The sequence below is a fragment of the Astatotilapia calliptera genome, chromosome 4, assembly GCF_964374335.1.
Source record: "Astatotilapia calliptera chromosome 4, fAstCal68.1, whole genome shotgun sequence".
NCBI classification, from domain to species: domain Eukaryota; kingdom Metazoa; phylum Chordata; class Actinopteri; order Cichliformes; family Cichlidae; genus Astatotilapia; species Astatotilapia calliptera.
The window spans coordinates 9,370,868-9,392,014 of NC_137425.1; the positions used below are offsets into that span (position 1 = coordinate 9,370,868).

At 38.3% G+C, this 21,147-nt stretch overlaps 1 protein-coding gene across 1 annotated transcript; it reads right to left on the bottom strand.

Moving 5' to 3' along the window:
* Window positions 1–10,972: 10,972 nt before the first annotated feature.
* Window positions 10,973–15,823, bottom strand: uncx (UNC homeobox). The gene is made up of 3 exons (XM_026163670.2): window positions 13,903–15,823; window positions 13,208–13,383; window positions 10,973–12,401 (listed from the first exon to the last, which is right to left on the bottom strand). The coding sequence occupies exons 1-3, from the start codon at window positions 14,159–14,161 to the stop codon at window positions 11,361–11,363; spliced, it is 1,476 nt and encodes a 491-aa protein (XP_026019455.1). The 5' UTR covers window positions 14,162–15,823; the 3' UTR covers window positions 10,973–11,360.
* Between the last annotated feature and the right edge of the window lie 5,324 nt (window positions 15,824–21,147).

Consider the following 21,147-nt stretch of genomic DNA (forward strand, 5'->3'; position numbering starts at 1 on the left):
TCTAGCCTGTGCACAATAAGCTCCTTCATGACTAATCACACCTATTTACAGGACTGATACAAGACATTTTTTCTTTTTTCAGAAAGAGTGCCTGAAGCTCTTGAGCACACTGTGTCAGTATTGAAATGTTTCTGTGCTGTCACATCTCACCACTTCCTCAGCCCTAACGTGATCGACTGGACTGACCACAGAACCATATCGTGCTCCTCTACAGAGCTCTTTTATAGTAAAAATTTCAGGCCCAGTTGAACCCCATTTCCCCCGGGCCATTAAATGAAAACCTGGACCTCAAGTGGATCTCAGAGTCTGGTCCATCCCTGGGCTTACAGGCACGTTAATGACAGAAATTGTACATGTCAGTACTACCAGAGAGCCCTAGGATTAAATAATGCGCGTGTAATAGTGAGATCTGAGGTCTTGGCCTTGATGTACTAAGAACATTTGCAATACCACTTTAATGACGAAAGGAAAGAGCCAGGTCTGAGACTCTTGCCTTAGCAGACATGTCAGACCTTTCATGGGAACCATTTTTAATTGCAGCCAAAAAATGTCTATTAGTGAAGTCTCCCTTAGGCACATATTATATCCATTAAAGAGGTCATACAGTTAAACTGGAATATGCCATTGAAATTATTATTTCTGTTATTATTATTATTATTATTATTGTAATTATTATTATTGTAATTAGTAGTAGTAGCAGTATTCGTAGTATGTCTGTTATGCTTATAATCACATCTTGCAAAATTAGATGCCTTGTTTTTTTAAAGGAATGTCTGTTATACGGTTTTGTTTTTTGTTGTTTTATTTTATTTGTTTTTAAATTGCACACAATTCCATTTTTATGCTCAAATCAAAATTTTATATTCATATATTTTACGTATGTGGATTTTTTTCACTGGTTTGTCACCTTTGCACGGGAAATATCTCAACATATTTGTTATTATAAACACTGAACAGGAAAACAAATGCTGAGAAATTCCATGACTTCTGTTCAAATTCTCACTTAGATCTTGTTATTACACCCATTATTGTGGACCAACTGGGATACACGAGATAGCATTAGCTCCAGTAGTGGTAGCAGATGGCCCATGGGGCATGTTTGCCAGATTTAAGACTTATAAAGAACTGACACACACAAATAAATTTGGACAGTGTTGCTTTAACATCTGAGAACACTATTTAACTCATCCCATCTCAGGAAGTTTTCACACTTCACACTTCATTAACCTCTAGGGCACAGATTCCCTGGGAAGTCGAGGCAGGAAAATGCTTGTCTTTTTCATATAAATCACCACCAAGTGGTAAGCTCCCAATGACAATATTTACATGCACACAATATACCAGATAATAACTGATATTCTGGTGCAATTCAGCATGCTCTTTCTATGCACTCGATCACAAATTTCCATGAACATACGTGCATGAATACAATATTCTGCTATTGAGAAAAGCATGCTTGCACTAATTCCAAAAAACAACTGGAATTAAAGCAAACCTTACTTGTTTGAAACATGCATATGCCAGCAACCACTAATCCAACATGCATCTATCTATCTATCTATCTATCTATCTATCTATCTATCTATCTATCTATCTATCTATCTATCTATCTATCTATCTATCTATCTATCTATCTATCTATCTATCTATCTATCTTCTATGCAAAATTCAACATCGACTTAAATGCTGTGACTTAATGTAGATCTTAAGTTGACGTGTGTTAACCCACAATAAAAACCCCATGAATCTTTGCCTCAAACCACATCATTAATTTACAAGAGGAAAATAGATATATATCTGTCTCCTGTTTTTACCATTAACCCTTTGTACACATAAAAATATTACTTAAAATTGACGTTATGTTTATATTGAGAACATCTATTTTTCTTTCCTTTATCTTTTCTCTTTCACCGCACCCATCCAGCCAATCACAGCAGATGGTAGTCCTTCCCTGAACCCAGTTCTGCTGGAGGTTTTTTCCAGTTAAAAGGGAGTTTTTCCTTCCCACTGTTGCAAAGGGGGTTGTTTGATTGTTGGGGTTTTCTCTGTATTATTGTAGAGTCTCTACCTTAGAATATGAAGCCCCTTGAAGAAACTGCTTTTGTGATTTAGTGGTATCTGAATAAAATGTTATTGAAAAAAATCTAAGTTCAGAATCACAGATGTCTTATAGAGGGTCATTCTTAAATGTTTTCCAGCCATAATTCTCCTAGAGCCAGAATGTTTTTTCCTTTAAGGCTATATGGTAAACAACACAATAATATTGATTGTTGATTGTTTTGAGTGCCCACATATTTGCAAAGGCACCTTTAATGCTTAATGACAGATGCAGGTATTCCGCAATCCAAAGAAAGTGTTTTACAGGGAAGGTCTAACTTCTTTCAGCAAGACAATGACTAACCTCATTCTGAGTGTATCATAGCAGCATGGCTCTGTCGTGGTGCTAAACTGGCCTGCCTACAGTTCATCCACTGAAAACATTTGATGCACAGAAATCCAACTGCAGATTCCTTAACCCATCCACAGAAAAATTGAAAAATTACATTTTCAAAATTATGACAATTGACAAATACTAAACTTCCTTGAGTGGAGAGGAAGTAAACATACGAATTTTATTTTATTTTTTTGCAAGGGGGACCATTTAGCTGTGACAATGTATAACTGTTTCTTTATGCAAACTGTTATTTCTTCTTTCTTGGTTCACATCAATGTTTTGTATACTACTTCTGTAAGCATTTGGGAGGTGTTTATTGAACAAAAGATGGCTTCAACTCCAAACAGCTGAGGATGTTCCTCCTCCTTGGTGGCTCTTCAACGCTGAAGTCACACTGGTTATGATTCACACTGATCCAATGAGAAATTCCGAGAAATTATGTGATTATTGTGCCATGAAACCCTATACCAGGACCTCTAGAACCAAGGTTACCTAGCTGTAGTAATTTGCCAACTACTATACGTTGCAACGAGTTCCTGCTTGGACAGATAAATGACTTAAGCAGATAACCACTTTCCTCCCATCATCAGTGGGAACCAGGAACCATTGCTTGTGTATAGTAGATTTTCAGGTTTACGCAGGAGAGGTAGACTGCAAAATCAGAAAACAAGATAAGCCAAGTCAGAACATCTTCTATGAATAAATGTAAGCAGCCTCAGAAAAAGCAGCTGCTATGTCAAAATGCTATATTTTGGTAAGCTGGAACCTCCACTTACAGGCAACAGTTTAAGGAATTAAGCAAGTCTTGGTAGGTATCCTAGTAATGCTCACATCCCAAATATTCAAGAAAACAAAAAAAGTCTTCAAAAAAGAAGTAAAGTATAGGTCCTAATTTAAACCAGAATATTATTTAATTTGGTCTGTAATTTATAAATCCAGAAAGTTTCCTTTTGTTTCAGTTTCTCATGTCTTTCACCATGTGGAAAATGGGATGTGGTCAGTGCCAAAGGCTTGTAATATGAATGTGTAGTGTCCAACAGTAGAGTAATTAACTTTGTCTGTGGGGCATTCCAGCCTAGATGACAAATGAGGTTTTACAATTAATTAAATTAAGTAAACTCATTTTAAAAATAAAAATCAATAAATGCCTGGATCCGCATTACACATATGCAGAGCTTTTAGACCCAATCATGCTGTTGCTGTTTAGGTGTTTGGCTGAAGATAACTGTGCACCAGTTTATGTTTTGGAGCAGTAGATCTCTAAAAAGGGTGTTATGTTTTGATGTATTTGTATGTTGAAGCCTTTTTTATACTTTGTTTTGTTAGCTCATATATACCCCTTCCAAAAAGCATTTCAAATAAAAACAGCACTCTTGCTCAAATATATAATAACATAACTACTTTATTTACAACTCAATCCAGAGTGCTGATGTGATCAGCCTCTTTTCCCCACCAGAGCACTTGAACAAATGTACACTTGCCTACCTACATCTTTACTATGATAACTGCTACCACACAGCCAAATCTTTCCTGAACATCAGTTGTGTGCACATGTCACAGTGACAAGATGACTGGCTCATATGTTTCCAGGTTGGCTTATTGATTGGCTCTTGGGGCATGGGCAGCTGCTAGCATTACAGAATTCTTCAGGATTATTTGAGTGCCACTTTCTCTTTGAAGTGTCAGGCTTTATGTTTTACTGTCTTTTTACTCCTATTGGTGGTCCTGTAAAATCAACTCCAACTTTATGCGCTGAAAAAAATCACTCTAAAGGGTCTGTTCTGCGATACAAGCTTTTTTTTCTTTCTGGCAGTTCAAGCTCTTCTATGTCTGCATAACTGTACATGTTATAAATGTAGCCACTGATCTTTTTGGAGACTATAAAGGATCCTATTTGTTACCCTGATTGCTCTTGCGTAAATCTCGCAGTGCTCCTCAGTCTGTTTCTGCTAAGGACCACTTGTGAAATTCTGCGCTATTAATGTTATAAAGGTCCCTTTTCATCATGAAATGAAGGTTTTCTGATGTGCTCTGCACTTTGTCTTCTGCCTCCTTGAACTGCTGTTTCAAGAGCCTCTGCTCCTGCCTCAGCTGGCTAATCATCGCTACTGGTCATCACATACTATACCAAACCTTTTAAGAAGCAAGGCTGATTGCTGTTATAGCCTGGAGTTTTTGTTATTTTTTTCAGTGTCACCCTTCCCTCTTGGATCAAGGATTGCTTTCACATCTTGTTAAACTAGAGCCAGGGCTAAGTGACAGTCTAACCCCGCCTACATCTTGTACATTGCTTTGGCGTAGCCACTAGCACATGGTGGATCCAGTGATTATGCACTGCCCCTTGATCTGGCAAGTCCTGTATCTAGCCATGAGAATTTTTTTTTAAAGTAACCCAGCTCTATCAACTATTTCATGAACTTACTGTTGGCAGTGTGAATTAGTTCTTTTTTTTTTCTTTTTTATATTCTGCAACCCTGATTCCTACAGATTTCATTTATTTGCATCTATTACAAGACAGAATTTAGAAAAGACTGACTTCAGGCAAGCATTTCTGTCCTAATCACAGCCTTAAGCTAACCTTAAATAAGTTATTGGAGATTGACTGCAGTTAAATCAGGAATAACTACCAAACTTTAAAGTTCAGTCTTTGTGGATTAGTTGCCATACATGCTAAAATTGTACTGAACAATCGCCTGTCACACATTATACAGTACGGCTATGGTAATATTCAGTTGATAACTAATAGTAAACTTTAGTGTAAACTATAGTACACATTTGCTAACTGGCTGGCTGGCTTAAGTAGCAGACTGCAAGACTGTATAATTATGCTTCTATTAATTAATAATAGTTTGTTTATGAATATATGATAGCCAAGAAGGTCAATGTTTTTGTCACCTCAGCATTTCTTTGCCAATGCTATTTTCTTGTAAGTTTATATGGTGAACTTGTTAAACAGTTACTTATACATCTGTTAAAAAAAAACATTATCACTCAGTTGAGCTTATTGCAATGCATTTGGACTAGAGTATCATATTCTATATGGGGTTTTTTAATAACAGTTTTAGTAAAGGAGCTAGCTGAAGTATATTTGAATGTTCCAAGTACATCACATACTCGTGAGCAATAGTCTGCCAATTATCCTACATTCTGTAAATATGGAATTGGAGCCAAACAGAGGACAAGGAATTCATTATTTTTTTGGCTATATTATTTTCATGAATCAGACCAGCAAAGAAGGTGATAATTGCTATGTATATACATATACATATGGAGATATATTACTGTACTGGTTCACCTGTTTTTCTTTTCTTCTTTGGAAACGTATCAACATTGATATATTATTCACGTAACTCAAATGTTGGCAGGATGTTTGAAATAACACAAACCTTCAATACAATTTTGTAGACATATTTTTAATCAAAATAGAAAATGTTACTTGCCATTATTTTCTCCTCTTAGAAACACCCTTTGCAACCTTCATTAACTATATATGTGCAACATTGGACTGGGCTGTCAGATCATGTAGTTCATTCAAATGTATCTACTTTATTTAAAGTGCTTTCCTTTTATGTAATTAATGTCCATGGTTCTTTGCTCTGTTACAAAATATAACACCCTAATTAGTTTGTAAAAATTGCAATGCCTTAAATATGAGTTTAACATATTTGTTGCTTAACTTTGTGTAGTTTCTGTGTTTTTTGTGTAGGCTTTACACGCTATTTTCAGTTCTTACTTCTTTAAGTATTAAATTTGCAGGTGATTACTTTCACTGCCTAGAATAAAAACAATAAATAAATACATTTGTACTGTGACCCACTCTTTAAGTGTATACAAACTTTACCGTACCGAGGCTACCCTGAAAAGGGGTTTGAACCTATAAATATGATTCATATCAAGATATGTCTTCTTGTTTTGACCCACATACTCACCTAGTAGCTAAGTCAGTACACATGCCAGATTCAGAGAACCTGAGGTTTTTTTTGTTTTTTTGTTTTTGTTTTTTTAAACTATTCCTCAGTATTAAGACTGAGAAATTCTGTAGGAGAAATATCAAAGTAGCATACTGTCAAACATGTTCAGTTATCTGTTATCCGAAATTTTGATACATGATAAATTCAAGGTGGCCTTTTGAAAGGAAGACACTGTCAAAAAGCCATGTTAGAAGCATGTCTGCTGTGGTAGTCACATAAATCCCTCTTAAACTACCATTATCTATTTTTTTCTAATATTTTCTTTGTCATATGAATTGTTAGGTTGTGTAATCCAAAAGCACAATTCAGCCCCCTTCAGATAATGAGGCCAGACAGATAGCAACAGGTGTTACTACTCTGAAAAGGCTCCTGTCACCTCTCACATACCAGGATTCAAGTGCTCTCATTGTGAAGAGGAGTCTAATATCTAATCCTTCCCTGCAGCCATTTCAAGACAATATACTCTCATAATGTAGAAATATGCAACATTTAATGAGAAAGACATAAAAAAAGAGAGAAGATGGAAATTTTGTGTTATTGGACTTAAGAAAACTGTCGCTCCCATCCCATTCTTCACTTTTGTCTAAAAAAAGATCAGTTTAACTGTTTCGTTTGTCACAGCGAAGAGAGTCCTTTGTGTTATTTTTGTGTGTTATAGCAGAACTTGTCAGTGATGTACATTAATGGTCATGTTTTGTGTTTTGCAAATATTCGCATACTCCCACGTTTGCAATGCAGGGGAAACAAAACACTGTTAAAAAAGAAAAGTTGTGTAAATACAACTAATGATGAGTTTACTCATCAGGAGGAAGAGATGTGTTGAGGAAATGAAATGCTTGTTTGCAGAGTGATTTTCTTTTTTATATGTACCATGTTAGAGTTTTTGAGGAAGATCATATTGATTATATACTTAATCAGAAAGCTTTATATATTAATTAGCTCCCCGCTAGTCTTTTGCAAACAATTTAAAAAATCCATCTATACCCGCTCATAGATCAACACAGACATTTATATATATATATATATATATATATGTATGTATATATGATTCACTTGGTTTTTTTAAATCTGGCTATTAAGATCAACTATTCAGAGTGTGTAGTAACTGTGGCATAGTGAAATATGTCTTCTAATACTTTATCACTTTATTGTGTGAAAATCATCAAGCCCAACAAAAATACTTGAATGTGTGCAAAAACAATAAATAAAAATAAAAATTATTTATTTTTAAAAACCTGAGTGCACATGGTTAAATGGGCAAAATGAGCAGATGATCTTAGCAAAACCGTGAAGCTCTTTTTTTTTTTTTAAATCCTAAAATTGAGTTTTCACCTGTACACCGTACCGAAATCTGAGAGTCGAAGCGTTATTAACTAAATTTTGATTAGAGGGTTTTTTCGCGCAATACTCAGCCATAATTAAAATTATTTTAAGGGTTGTCCAGAAATCAATGCAGATGGTAATTTCAGGATTATCCCAGGTATGCACAGGAAAGATAAGAATGATTAAATCCGCCGGCGCATTAATGAGTATGAGATGTAAAATAATCCTTAAAGGCATGGCAGAGTTGCTGCAGGAGAAGCCAAATGTCAAGTGCCATTTTATTTTATGGAGGATCCTTTTTAAAGGGACACGGTTTTTTCTTATCCAAACTGAGCCTTCAGAGCCTCTAAGATCTCATGCAGGAACACAAAGCGCACAAGAGTAGCCTGTACTGACAGATGGATTTGTGGGGAGAACACCATTGTCCATTTGAGTTGATTTGAGCATGAAAATTGTAAATCCTTTCCCGCCACTCTCATTTGAAAATATATTTGAGTAATATTGGCAAATCATATATATATATATATATATATATATATATATATATATATATATATATATATATATATATATATATATATATATATATATATATATATATATATATATATATATATATATCAAATCAAACTCAGTGCGCAAAATAATACAATTTCTACGAGACAAAACCCCACAAATCTATATTTAAATCTGTGCATTAATAGATCGTCACTTGTGTAAATTTGTCTCCAATCTGACTTAGTTTGCTTGTATATATTACAGAAAATCAACCGATAAACCGTGTGTGATGGAAGCTCGTATAAAAACATTTGGATAGTCATTTGGCTTGGAAATGAGAGGCTTATTTCTGAGGACGCTGATTTAGTCTGCAGCTCGAATGCTGCAAATGAGACTCTTAATATCTCGGCCATAATTAATTGCGCAAATTTGTTTCTATTAAATAAAACTAACACATACTGAGAAAACTCTATTAGCCTTAATTAAGCTTGATATCCTAATTTAGGGAATGTGTGGCTGAAAACAAGCCGTTTTGGTAGATTTTTTTTTCTCTGTCTTTCTCCGATATGAAAAGCCTACCAGCTTTCTGCCTTTGGGCTGCTTTTCCTCCTTTGAGAGTTGGAAATGAGAAATGGAAATGGAAATACCAGGAGGTGCTAAATTAGCTGCCTGATCTGCACTTATTGCCGCATACAGGCCCCTATTACTTTGCCAATCTGTGCCTCTCTTTTAGCATTCCGGGCATGGAGAAGCTTCGAGATAGCAGATTTATCAAATGGGAAAATGAATGCATGATGATCAGTTAAATTGAAAATCAGCGTCTGCATGACAGCCCGACCTGACACCTCCGTAATTAGAAAGAAAAATGATGGCGTCCGATGCATAATAGAGCAAAAACAATTTACACTCTCCCATAATGATCCGGCGTTCAAATTGAAAATTTCTCCGGGTATAAATTGAATTCATAAAGTATGATTCATGGACGACACATCTCCTGGAGGCTGCCTGGGCATATCGATTGATAGTTTGTCTTGAATCATGCAGCGTGCAGCTCTCAGGCAAGAAAAGCTTAACTACTTAAGCAAATCGCTAATTTCACCTTAAGGCCACCAATGTGCAGCCAGCGATACTCCTATTCAGTGCGCTAATGAATTATGGATGAACTGGGCATACGTCCCAAATAGCCTCAGAGTAGCATGGAAAAACACACACCGAAGAATCTTAGGGGTTATTTCAAATTGGCTTCGGTTATCCCACAATTTAGTAAATACACCATTTTTTTAACCAAATCGCAGTGGTTGCAGTTTGGTCTTTTCTGTCTGCATTTGTGTCAGAGTTTAGAACGGAAACGCGCAAAATGTAATCCATTATGCATCATACAAAAACACTGCAAAACTCCCCTCAAAACTGGGATTAATAGCGGAATGTAAAATAAATTAATAATAAAAGAAGAAGCACAAAATCGATGTGGAATCTATCATCTCAGCACTATAAACACCATGCAGAGATACACCTCTAACCCAGAGCCGTGCAGGCCTAATCTTGTGCGTGTTCACTGCGTGTGCCATGTTGGCTGCGCTTGCCCCTGCCCCCCACCAACCTAATAAGACATTGCTTCCTAGAGCAAACAGCTGCATGGGTTGAAATTTATGTAAATATTTTGAAAGGGACACTGGCTCAGAAATTCATTTGCGCCGGCTCAGATGTAAAGCTCACCCCTCTTATTTTCAATTTATTTGCAAATCAAGACCCAAAGAGAACACTAAAGGGCTTGTGGCTCTTAATAGTGAACCAGCAACTCTACATATAGCTGGACGGGATTTATTTTGTTGTTGTTTTTGTTGTAGTTTTGTCTAAAGATTATATATATATATATATATATATATATATATATATATATATATATATATATATATATATATATATATATATACATATATATATATATGTTGCTACACAGTCGCCTCGACATTTCTTCCTTTGGTCGTCTTGATATTGTGGTCAACACTGCTAATATTGCAAAAGGGAGCAGATGTCCCAGATCCTGCACGGCATCCCTGGGGAACACCAACCCTATTAGAACAAATGTGTTCTGCTATTGTAAATAGGCACGTTTGCCTCAGCCCGTCCTATTACAGCCGACGCATGATCAATAGGCTGATAACACAGAAACATCAATGTAAAGCGACAGAACAATGAGGGATATCATCGAACATCTATCTTAATATAGCCCTGCTACAAGGGGCCCTGACAAAGTGGGGAGAGAGATAGAAGAAGAAGAAGGGGAGAGGAGGAAGAAAAAAAAGCTCATGAAAATGCCTCCCCACGAATCCCCATCTTCTATCCAATATGCACAAACACACACACTCCCAGCTGCCAGGGCTATTATTTTCCTATTTCAATTTGACACCCAGGCCTTTTCATGCTAATTCTATTATTCTTGGAAGTTTATGTGATTTCATATCACTAGAAATCGGTAATGTATTATAACCCCCTTTGAGCTAAAATAAACTGAATCCCCCTGCAGTAGCCACCGGGAAAATAATTACTTTCATATCAAAACTCTGCAGGAGTCGAGCGGGTCCTTTTCGCCTCAGGCTCGTAACCTCATTTCAGTGGGGGCTTATAGATGAATAAATTTGTTAAGGCAATATACAAAGTACAACATGAGATTTCTTAAGAAAGCCCTTCCTACTGTAGTCCTGCACTGGATGTGCTGCTATTTAAGGTCTCACACGGTTTGAGGTGCTTGTATACAATAGATTTATTTAAGAAAAACCTTACATATATAAATAGTATAATACCTTTCTTACAGCTCTTGAGGATTTTTGTTGGTGTCGTGGTCTCGTGTTTTGTTTTTCTTGACAAGTTATCACACATTAAAGGATATCTATAGACTCCCGACTCGCACACACATACACACTCGCAGAGATTGGGAGAGAGAGAAGGAGACGAGAGAGAGAGAGAGAGAGAGCACATTGTCAAAATATCAGCTGGGGAGGGGGGGCTAGAAATTAGATGCAAAGATGTAGATTCTGGTTAACCTTTGGCCTAATGAAATGTGTAGTTTAGGGGCTATATCGATATGGTTCTGCTGTTTTTCTTTCTTTTTTTCTTTAACCCCCCCTGCTCATTTATTCCATGTCGACATGTTCTTTAGAGTCTGTCTTTGTATCTGCAGGACAGTCACTGAGGACAGACTCGGAGCTGCTGGGGTGATCCTTGTTTTCTAAATGCTCTTTTTTGCCTGCATCCACAGACTCAACGAGCTGTGAACCGTGTTCGTGAGCGAAAGTCGAATCGCTGCAAATAACCGAGGTCTGAGTACTTTTGCCAGTGGAAAAGGCGGCCCTGGGCGGGCTCGTGTGCGGTGAATTTGTCTTTGCCTCTGATCCCACCTGTGCCCTTTGCGTGGTTTCTGCAGAGTCCGGCGAGCTGCTCGTACATCCCGCAGAGCTCGCAGAGACGCTGCAGCGGACGTGAGCCTGGGTTCTTTCCGCCGGCGTGTCACAGTCAGAGTTTACTGCTGTTGTCGTCTTCAGGGCAGTTTGAGGAACAATGAATCCAAGCGGCTGTGTGATGGGATAGAGCAGGAAGTGTCCCTTCCCTATCAAAGGCCGTGAGGAGGGTAAGGCCGCGGGGTTGCGTCTCGGTCTGTGGTCCGAAAGGAGGCTTTCGACGCTAAAAGGGTTGAGTTTCTGCATGCTGGAGGCTCTGCTGTTGTTGGAACACAGGCTTGGCCCGTGACTGGGGTCGGGCGAGTCCAGCTCGGAGTCGCCAGCGTCCCTGTCCAAGTGTCTTTGGTTGTGGTTTTGGCTCTGGAGAGAGTGAGGTGTTTGGTCGCAGCTCGATTGCGTTTGATTTCCCCCCACAGAGTCAAAAGGTGGGCCTGTGTTGTGGTCACTGTCGGTCACATGCGACACCCCGCTGTCGCTGTCTGATCCCGGGGTGTGAAATAAATCCCCAGAAACAAGCTTGTTCTGGGACTTTAGCAGCCGGCGTTCCTGCTTTCGTTTCTTCTTCTCCAGCCTGGTCAGCTCTCTCCGGGCGATCTCCTCCGGGTCCATGGGCTCCCCGCTGCAGCTGGTGGGGTGGGCGTTGTGAGCAGGTCGACCTGGACCTTTCTTTGTGTTCTCCTTTTTCCTCCATTTGGCTCTGCGATTTTGAAACCATACCTGCGGAGAAAAGAAAGGTGAACATGTGTGTAATGAGCACGTCTGTCATTGCAAAGGGGAAGTTAATTAGGCCCAAAATCGCCGGTGTGTTAACAATATGGTAATTAAACAAATACTCAGGTTATGTCTCGCTCTTGCTGAATTCTGTGCAGCTTTTTAATTAGGCCTTTAATTACATCCAAATAGCCTTAAATAAAAAGCTCTGGTTTTACATGATAACTGAAGTGTGGGTCATTAGAAGACTTTTCAAATAATATTTTTCAAGGTAAACTCTCGAATACGATCAAACTTTGCAAACTTCTACTTGGCTGTCTTCAAAAATTTAACCAATAAAATAATCAAATAAAACCAAAACAAACAAAACAAAACAGGTATGTTAGGGACATATATCTCATGTCTTATTATATCTCATTATTTTTGGTTATATTTTAACATATATGACGAATATAAGCCAACATTGCCCCCCAAATAATTACCTAAAACTTCATCACTTGTTTGTTATTTTAAAGAAACCTGTTATTATTATATTTATGCACTAACATAATTTATGAAATGCCAGAAAAAACACAATCATATTGTGAAATATTTTATTTATTACAAAAACATATCCTACATATAATAGAGCTTATATTATTTCCCAAATTTCCCCATACTGCTGAAAGACTGAGTTACACTTTCTGTCTCTGTATAGCTTAAAATTGAAAACCTAATCTTTATCATGGATAAATAAAACGTAAACAAAGAGATAACAGAGAGACAGAGCTCACAGTCACGACTCGGATTCATAAAAATAAATACGTATTTACCTGAACCCTTGATTCTATCAAGTCCAACCGGAGAGCCAGTGCCTCCCTCATGAACACGTCCGGATAGTGACTCTCATTAAAAGCCTTTTCTAATTCCTCCAGCTGCCAACCTGTGAAATTTGTGCGAGTTCTTCGCCTCTTGCAGCCAGGGCTATCTTTGTCTGGGTCTCCCGAGTCTGACAGCAGAATGAGAATAAATGTAAACAGAGGATAAGTATTTTTTTTTTCTTTTAATTGTCACATTTTAGTATATTTTTAACAGCGTCGGTGTCATGCACGGGTAAAGGGTTTTGCAAAGTTTAGACCCGAAAATTATGGTCTCATTTGAAAATTTGCAGCATTTCACACGTGTGTGTTGCAGCTTCCACGCAATTCTTTCTTTTAAATAAATAAATAAATAAATAAGCAAAGCTTAAAACACTAACACGGGCATTCCCCTGCTCCAGTGATTACTGACTGACAGAAACATTGTTTTCCTTGGATGCATCTTCAGCTTTCGATGAATGAAATGAAGTCGGGGGGCGAAGAAGATAAATCTGTGCCTGTGTGCGAGGTTCTGCTCGCCTTTTAAACACGCGATGTAGAAGACAACTTGTATCGCAACATCCTGTCTTTGTTTCTTTCTGGGTTTTTTGTCTCTGTGCAACAAGCCAGCATTGATGGGAGGTTATTGTGTGCTGTGTAATGTGGCTTACCTGTCAGTTTGTACTGCTGATTATCTCCATTCATCCCGCAACCCGAAGACAAGAGGGGGTTGGAATTACCCACTGAAGCCGCGCACGAACCATTAAGTAATCCGTCTATTGAGAAAGGAACCGCGGACGCAGATTGAAGTTGATGCCCGGCTAATTCGTAAACGTGATGGTGGCTCAGATGGTACGGGAAGCCCACCATCCCGCCGAGAGAGCCTCCGAACTGGGCGTGAGGTGGATCCAGTATCCTGCTGTCCATCATCCCGCAGGCAAAAGGAAACGACGTCTGGAGGCCGGTGATGGGAATTTAAAAAGCATGCAGTGAGTGTGGCCAACGAGTAGGGGACATGATGTGAAGGGAGCGATGAGCTGTACTTTATCCACATGAACCTCCCAATAATTAGCCCAGGCTCTGGGAATATGAGACCCAATGAAAAGCGGTAATGGACTCTGACGTCAGAGACGCGCTCTGCAAACGCTCCCCGTATCGATTGCTAATTAAAGCTGACATCCACCTCAATAAACAATATCAGAGCTGTCACAACAAGACAGGAGGGCTTTGATAAGAACTACATCGCAACTACACGGGGGACCCACCGGGAGGAAGGGCTCACTGAATGCCGGGAAGAAAAGGCTACAGGCGGATAGATTAGGCCACAGGCTCGATCCCAGACTTTTTGTTCACTAGAGGACCTGCAGATAGATAAATATTAGACCTGATTAAATAATAACGACAGTAATGATATATATGTATTTTTTATCACGTAGACCCATTGTCTTTAAATATGTTTGCTGATATTATTTTTTGACCCATTGTTTCTTTCTCTTTTTTACTTGCATGTATGAAGTGCAAAGGATGGGGATAAAGTAAAAGATATATATTAGTAAAAATTAAAAAAGACCTCCGATCCTGGGGATGGCTGATCCTTTTTCTGCGGACAGTGGGGGTCAAGCATTGTCCCTAAACCCTACTTTGGGAACCACTGAGTTAAGAGGAACCCCCCACGTTAGGTATGGATCATCATTTAAATGCACTAAACCTTTTATACTCAGACAGGTCACCTGCAGGGCGTAAAACAAATAGGGTGATTGTTGGAAATATGGGTGTATTTAAAGGGTAGCTGAAGGCGCAAAGTGAAAGTCAACCGATAATACTTTTACTGTTACAAGGCGAAAGCTTCGATTACGACCAGGGTTTTATGAACAAAATACATAACTATATGAATAAAAGCGTCAGCTGCTAGAGATTACTGCTTAACATCAAAGACAATACAAGCGAGCAGAATTAACAACAACAACAACAAAAAAAAAAAGCCAGTCCCATATGTGCACTATACAAACATACACAACATTTCATGTCAGGAAACAAAAGTGGAAAGCTCCCCTGCTTGTGCAACCTGGCACTCAATATGTGACTAGCCTAAATCCTATCTGCTCATTAGGTTTTCAAATAATTAATTCGACTTTATTTATCCCAAGTCTGGCGCTGTCATAATGTTAATCAGAGTTGAAATTTCGCACCCCACTCATTCCCTGACCCTTGGCACCCGGATTGGCATGTTGTAATAACCTGAATCTCTCAACAGAAGCTGCGATAATTGTTACCCTATTAGCATGCAAATTGTTTAATTAATATTATTATGAGGAAGTATATAATCCGATCGTCACTTGACCCCCAAGCCCAAATAACAACCCTCTGTATTTCAGCGTGTAGCTCTACATTTTAATGAACTCCTCAGAAATGATCTCGCCCATTTATCCATCTTCCTTTTTAGCAGCGGTGGGCTTGTCTTTGAAGCGCTCTCTCTTTGTATTTTAACTTTAATTTTAACGCACATGGCCAAGATCTTATGAATAATTCCTCCCCGCTCATTCCCCTTTTTTTGAACATCTAAAATTCAATAATTGCTTTTAGTCAATCCCAAGCATATATATGGGTTGCACCCCACCCCCCACTCCCCCCACTCGGGCGCACACAGGAGCTCAGTGAAAAGCAGCCCTTGACACAGTCTCCTGAGACATTGCATTCAAATCCGTTTTTCTACAACGGGTGACATTGTCAGATTCTAGCTTTAATTAACCCGATAATAAGGCGAACAAGGCCAGCATTCAGCCGCGACGCTGCCCTGCCTTGTTACCTTTTTTACAACTGGACCTTTTGGCAGTTGTTCAGAGGCAAAAAAGAAAAAGAAAATATTAATGTTTTTTGTCTTCCTGATTTATATGTCCACGCCGTTTGTTACAACAGGACACAACATCTTTATTGCATTTATGTATTGTTGATCTGAATCAATAAGTGCACAGGGCCTATAAACTAATTGATTAACTTTCTATCCAGGAAGATAAATTCCACGACAAGTAAATAGGGGAGGCTGACAGATACACACTAATGCAATTTCAACACTTTCCTTTAAAAATAATTGTAAATTACAGCACTTGACAAGCCTAAGGTGTGCACTTACACGTAGAAAACAGCTTGCTCTGTCTAAAGCAACTCAACATTATCGTGACATTTTCCTGCTACTTGATATTTCCCTATGGATGGCTCATTTCTCACTTTGAGGCTTAGTCTCTTTCCTTATGCACAGATTCAATGACAAAAGGCCTCCCCAACCCTTAGTAATATATTTAAATTCATTCTTAAGGCTAATAGCAGAATAGTCACGCAGACTGAAGCCCTGAGAGTGTGTTTTTCCTCTTATATGAGCGCCATATACTCGGAGCTACGCACACCTTATAGTTTTATTCTACCACTGCATCAATCCTCGCGTATTTAAATCATTTATAGGAGTGTTAAATGTTGCTTTATTCTCTTAGGGGTGCTCTTAAGGTGGCTGCTATAGGCTGTAAATCAACTACTCGCCACAGTGATGAATTAGGTGAAGAAAAACAGCAGTGGCAGTGCTAAACTCCCCTTAGCACACAAACTCCCCATGCCCACTCATTCATTTACTAGTCATACTCTAATCAAGGGATCAAAGGACCAAGCGAGCAGACTATAGGAACTCAGACGCATATTTGCCTAGAGTTTTACACCCATTAAAGTTATTATTTTTAACTAAATAACCTGAAGTTAACTTTGTGTACTTGCACTTTATCTTCCCCTCCCTAAATAAGGCTCTTTAATGCCAACTTTGTGTGTTGTTTGTCTGTTTGGCTGAGCATCCAATAAGAGGATTTTGCAGCAGCACACTCACCTGACTCCAGATAACCAGATAACTGAAATTCATAGGCTTGCCAACTTAATATAGGTGTTCAAATGATACACCCCAATCCCCTCCCAACCACCCCCCTCACCCCAAAAAAGACAGAGGCCTTATCAACATGCCCATCCAACACTGATGCCTACTTTAGTAGCAGAGAATCAAATTCATTTTTAATTAGGCAGGCAAATTAATAGGCAGCAGTTTAGGAGTTTAATTACTCAATTAACTTCACGCACGTTAATTTTTAACTATCTAAATTAGGTTGCACATTATTCGATTTGATGATAATTATAGAATTAAATCTAAATTAATTGTTTTGGATGATTTGGATGAACTAGATGCAATTCCAATTAAACAGCAGGAGGAAAAAAAAGCTGGTTGCCATTTTAAGCTCGCAAATCCTTTGATTCGATTTTAAGCAAGAAACTCTGCCTAGAAATTTTCCTCTGATCCTACAAATTCTCTTTCCCTCTAATCCCACAATTAAAAGTTTCCTCCCATCTAATTATCTGTAATTGTGCCGCTGTCAAAGTAGAATGGAGAAGTGAAAGCGATTGATTTGGACTTTTAATTCAGTTCATTTCTGATAGAAGAGAAAGTAATTCCCTTCAAATTACCTCATTCAATCCTGACACCCTAATGCCCTTCAAAATCTTTTTTTACTCCCCAGCATTTATATATTAAAAATGAAGCTAGAATGACTAGTGCCTCCTAATAATAATAACCAAACTTCCATTAGAATAATAATTTCATTTCAATTAAAACTGACTTATCACCTTTGCTAAAACGTGCTTAATATGCCGAAAATTATCAATGCTTGAAGGAGCCCAAACTGGGGAGTCTAATTGTAATCAGCAAATCAGAGGTGCTTGTCGCTGCCGTGCCTTTGCAGAGAGGCAGTCTCGGAAATAGAACTAATTTACTCAACTCCCCCGGGAAATCCGCTCAACAGATTAACATTTTCAAAATATAGTAATGATATAATTTGAGAAATGGTGACGCCAATTTGTGAGGAGCCTTTGTGCAGAATAATTTGCATTTTTTTTTCCCTTCGCCATCGCCTGCATTTTGCCCCCGTTAATTACAGCTCCGCAGATGAAGGGTGTGCTGTTTGACTCAGTGCTTATTATTCAACTTCAATCTAATAATTCAACTCTACAGTTATATGACAAAGTGTAGCCTATCCACATTTTAAGCCACCCTGCGTATAATCCCAAATGGGTGTGGATGGGTGAAAATGTGAATAGGTGCATATATGCATGCAGTTTGCCTGTCACCGTGTGCGTTATTGCAGTCAGTGCAGCCTCTGTGCTTGGCTGTGCTTAAGACTTGTACTTACAAGTGATGGGTTTGTCTGATTTGAAGCAGCATCCTCCAAAACTTCAATAAATAAACGCTCCTGCCCTTCAGCTCACCTTCTGCCTACACGCTGTGCAGGTAAACTGCTCAAGAGCCGCATCCCCAAACTTTGACAACTAATCAAAGTATTAAATAAAAAACTGCGGATAAAGTTGAGTGGAGGCCACAGACATGTAGCTATTTTTTAACCGTCCAATATTAACTAGTTGCTAGGCTTGTTCACTTTACAAGCCAACTTGGAAGTGATGGCAGGATTGCCATTAATCCCTCGCTGTTTCCTCGCTGCAGAGCTGGTAGAGAGAGCGGTGACTGTACTCTGCAGCCCGGCCATCTGCTTCTGTACAAAAAAATACAAAAAAAAACAACAACCCCAGAGATATTCACTAGAACTACACTGGGGATAAACAAGGCGAAAAAAATACATTTTGAAGCTCAATATGAGCTTTTCAAATGTTTGCTCGACAAACTTTAGCTGCATGTTTTAAGACTGCTCATGCTCTACAAAGGATTTTTGAAAAATTTGCTTGCTGTTATTATTGTGTTTCTCATCAAGCTGGTATTTTCTCCATGAATACAATCATGCTCACACATTCTATGTGGTTTACTTTGTTACAAGCCTTCCTCTCACACAGTTTATACACTTACACACTATGGATCCATACATTTCTAAACCTACAGGCCACCTTGACCCCACATCAGAGCTCCACCAAAACCCCGTCTCAAGGGACGCGTTAGTGGTGGATAATAAGACCTGCTGTGCCCTCTAGTGGCTGGTCACTTTCAGTTGTTTGGCAAAAGGTAGGTAGTGGACAGACACACAAAAATAATAAAGACGCCTTTGAAGAGGTTCACTATATCTAGATAAATCCCACAAAATAAAACAAATACCACAGATGGGTGCAATTTAATCTGAAACACATTCCTCACCATGTCACTGACCTATGATCTCTTAATAAGCCCACAGCTCGAAATGTCAAAAGCACACAAGTTTGACAACGCTGACTTTTTAAATAGCTTTTTATTAAATATTGATGGCCTGAATTTAGGTGAAGACGTTTCATCAGATTTTGAGTGAAGAATAGAGATTTAAGACTTTTTCTTTTCTTTAGATGTACTTTTGTATTACTCAAATCCTCTATTGAGTTGTTGCTGTAATCCTCTAATACAACTGATAATCTAACTGCATCCTGAACAATAGCAGAAGAAGAGGAGGTTTGAGTCCACAATGTGTGAGGAAGGGATGTGTGCAGAGCACCAGGTGTTTTCAGAGTAGTGCCATCTGGCCTCAGCTTTGGCAGCTTATGAGGCAGGTGCTGTAGAACAGCAGAGATATTTAAGCTGTGTAACTGCTTCTGTCAGTACCCTGTGATCCACTCGCCTACTACACAAACATCTCAGTGGGGAAATATTTCTACTGATGTCACTTAGATCGCTTCCTTTATTGATTCTTTTATAAATAATTATGCTGTAATTATGAAGGATCTCAAATACACACAACATTTTTAAATATTTGTGTAAATCATTAAAGTACTGGAGATATTTGGTCAGTCATTCGAACTACAGAAGCTTTAAATGCAGTAAAATATAGGCTGCTGTTATCATGCGAATGTCTTTTTTAGTGTAACTTCTTTGTCTTTGTGTTGGAAATTTGAATCATTAAAGAAATGACTGGATTTCTGAGTCATTATGACCATATAAACAAAAAAACATTGCATTTGCAAAGTGTAACTGTTGTGTCAGGAATTGTGGATCTCCCTTAACCCAGAGAGTGCCAGCTTGTGGAAGAATCCTGCTGCCATCATCTGGTGAAACCTGCAAAGACACCACTTAGTGGGGAATTAAACCAACAGGGTTTCTGCTCTGATAAATTAACATTTTAAGCCATCATTTTGCGCAAGATTTAAACTGTGTGCCATCTAAAACAATGCTAAAGTCTATTTCACTACATTATGCTCACTCATTATAGGGAACAGTCCAAACTAAAATTTAGGAATCCATTCCTGGCAAATTATCAGAAGATTGGATGATTGGTCCTGGATTTAAATATTTAATGTCGATTGGAATTATTATTATATGGCTCTATAAAACTTTTTAATAAAACTGAATTACACACATTTTCATGAACTGCATTACTTTCAAGGAGTCTTTTGGGGTTGAATATTTCAAAAGATAGAGAGCACTAAAATATTTTTCTGGCTGACAAATCATATCTGTGATGATCAATTTGCCAGGGAGACACTTAACTGTAATTCCAGGACCACAAAATGGCATGTATTATGAATCCTATTCAGTCTAAATCAAGTTAGCTAAAACCAAACAATAGTAAAATTGAGAATTTTAGCCAAACCTTGAATACAGCACATAATTAACACCAAAGTATGGATGATTGTTATTCCCTGTTGGAGTTTTTTTTTTCTTCCTATCTCAAAAGGCTTATTATAAAAAAGCTGTGAAACATCATATGAAACACAAAATCCTTTTTAATAGTCTTCTTCCTTTTCTTCTTCTGCTTCTTCTTCTTCTTCTTCTTCTTCTTCTTCTTCTTCTTCTTCTTTTGGCTGCTTTCATTAAGGAGACACAGCAAATCATCTTTCTGCATTGCATGCTAACCCTAGCATCTTCCTCTGTCACACCAACCCTCTGCATGTCCTTCACTACATCCATGCATCTTCTGTGTGGTCTC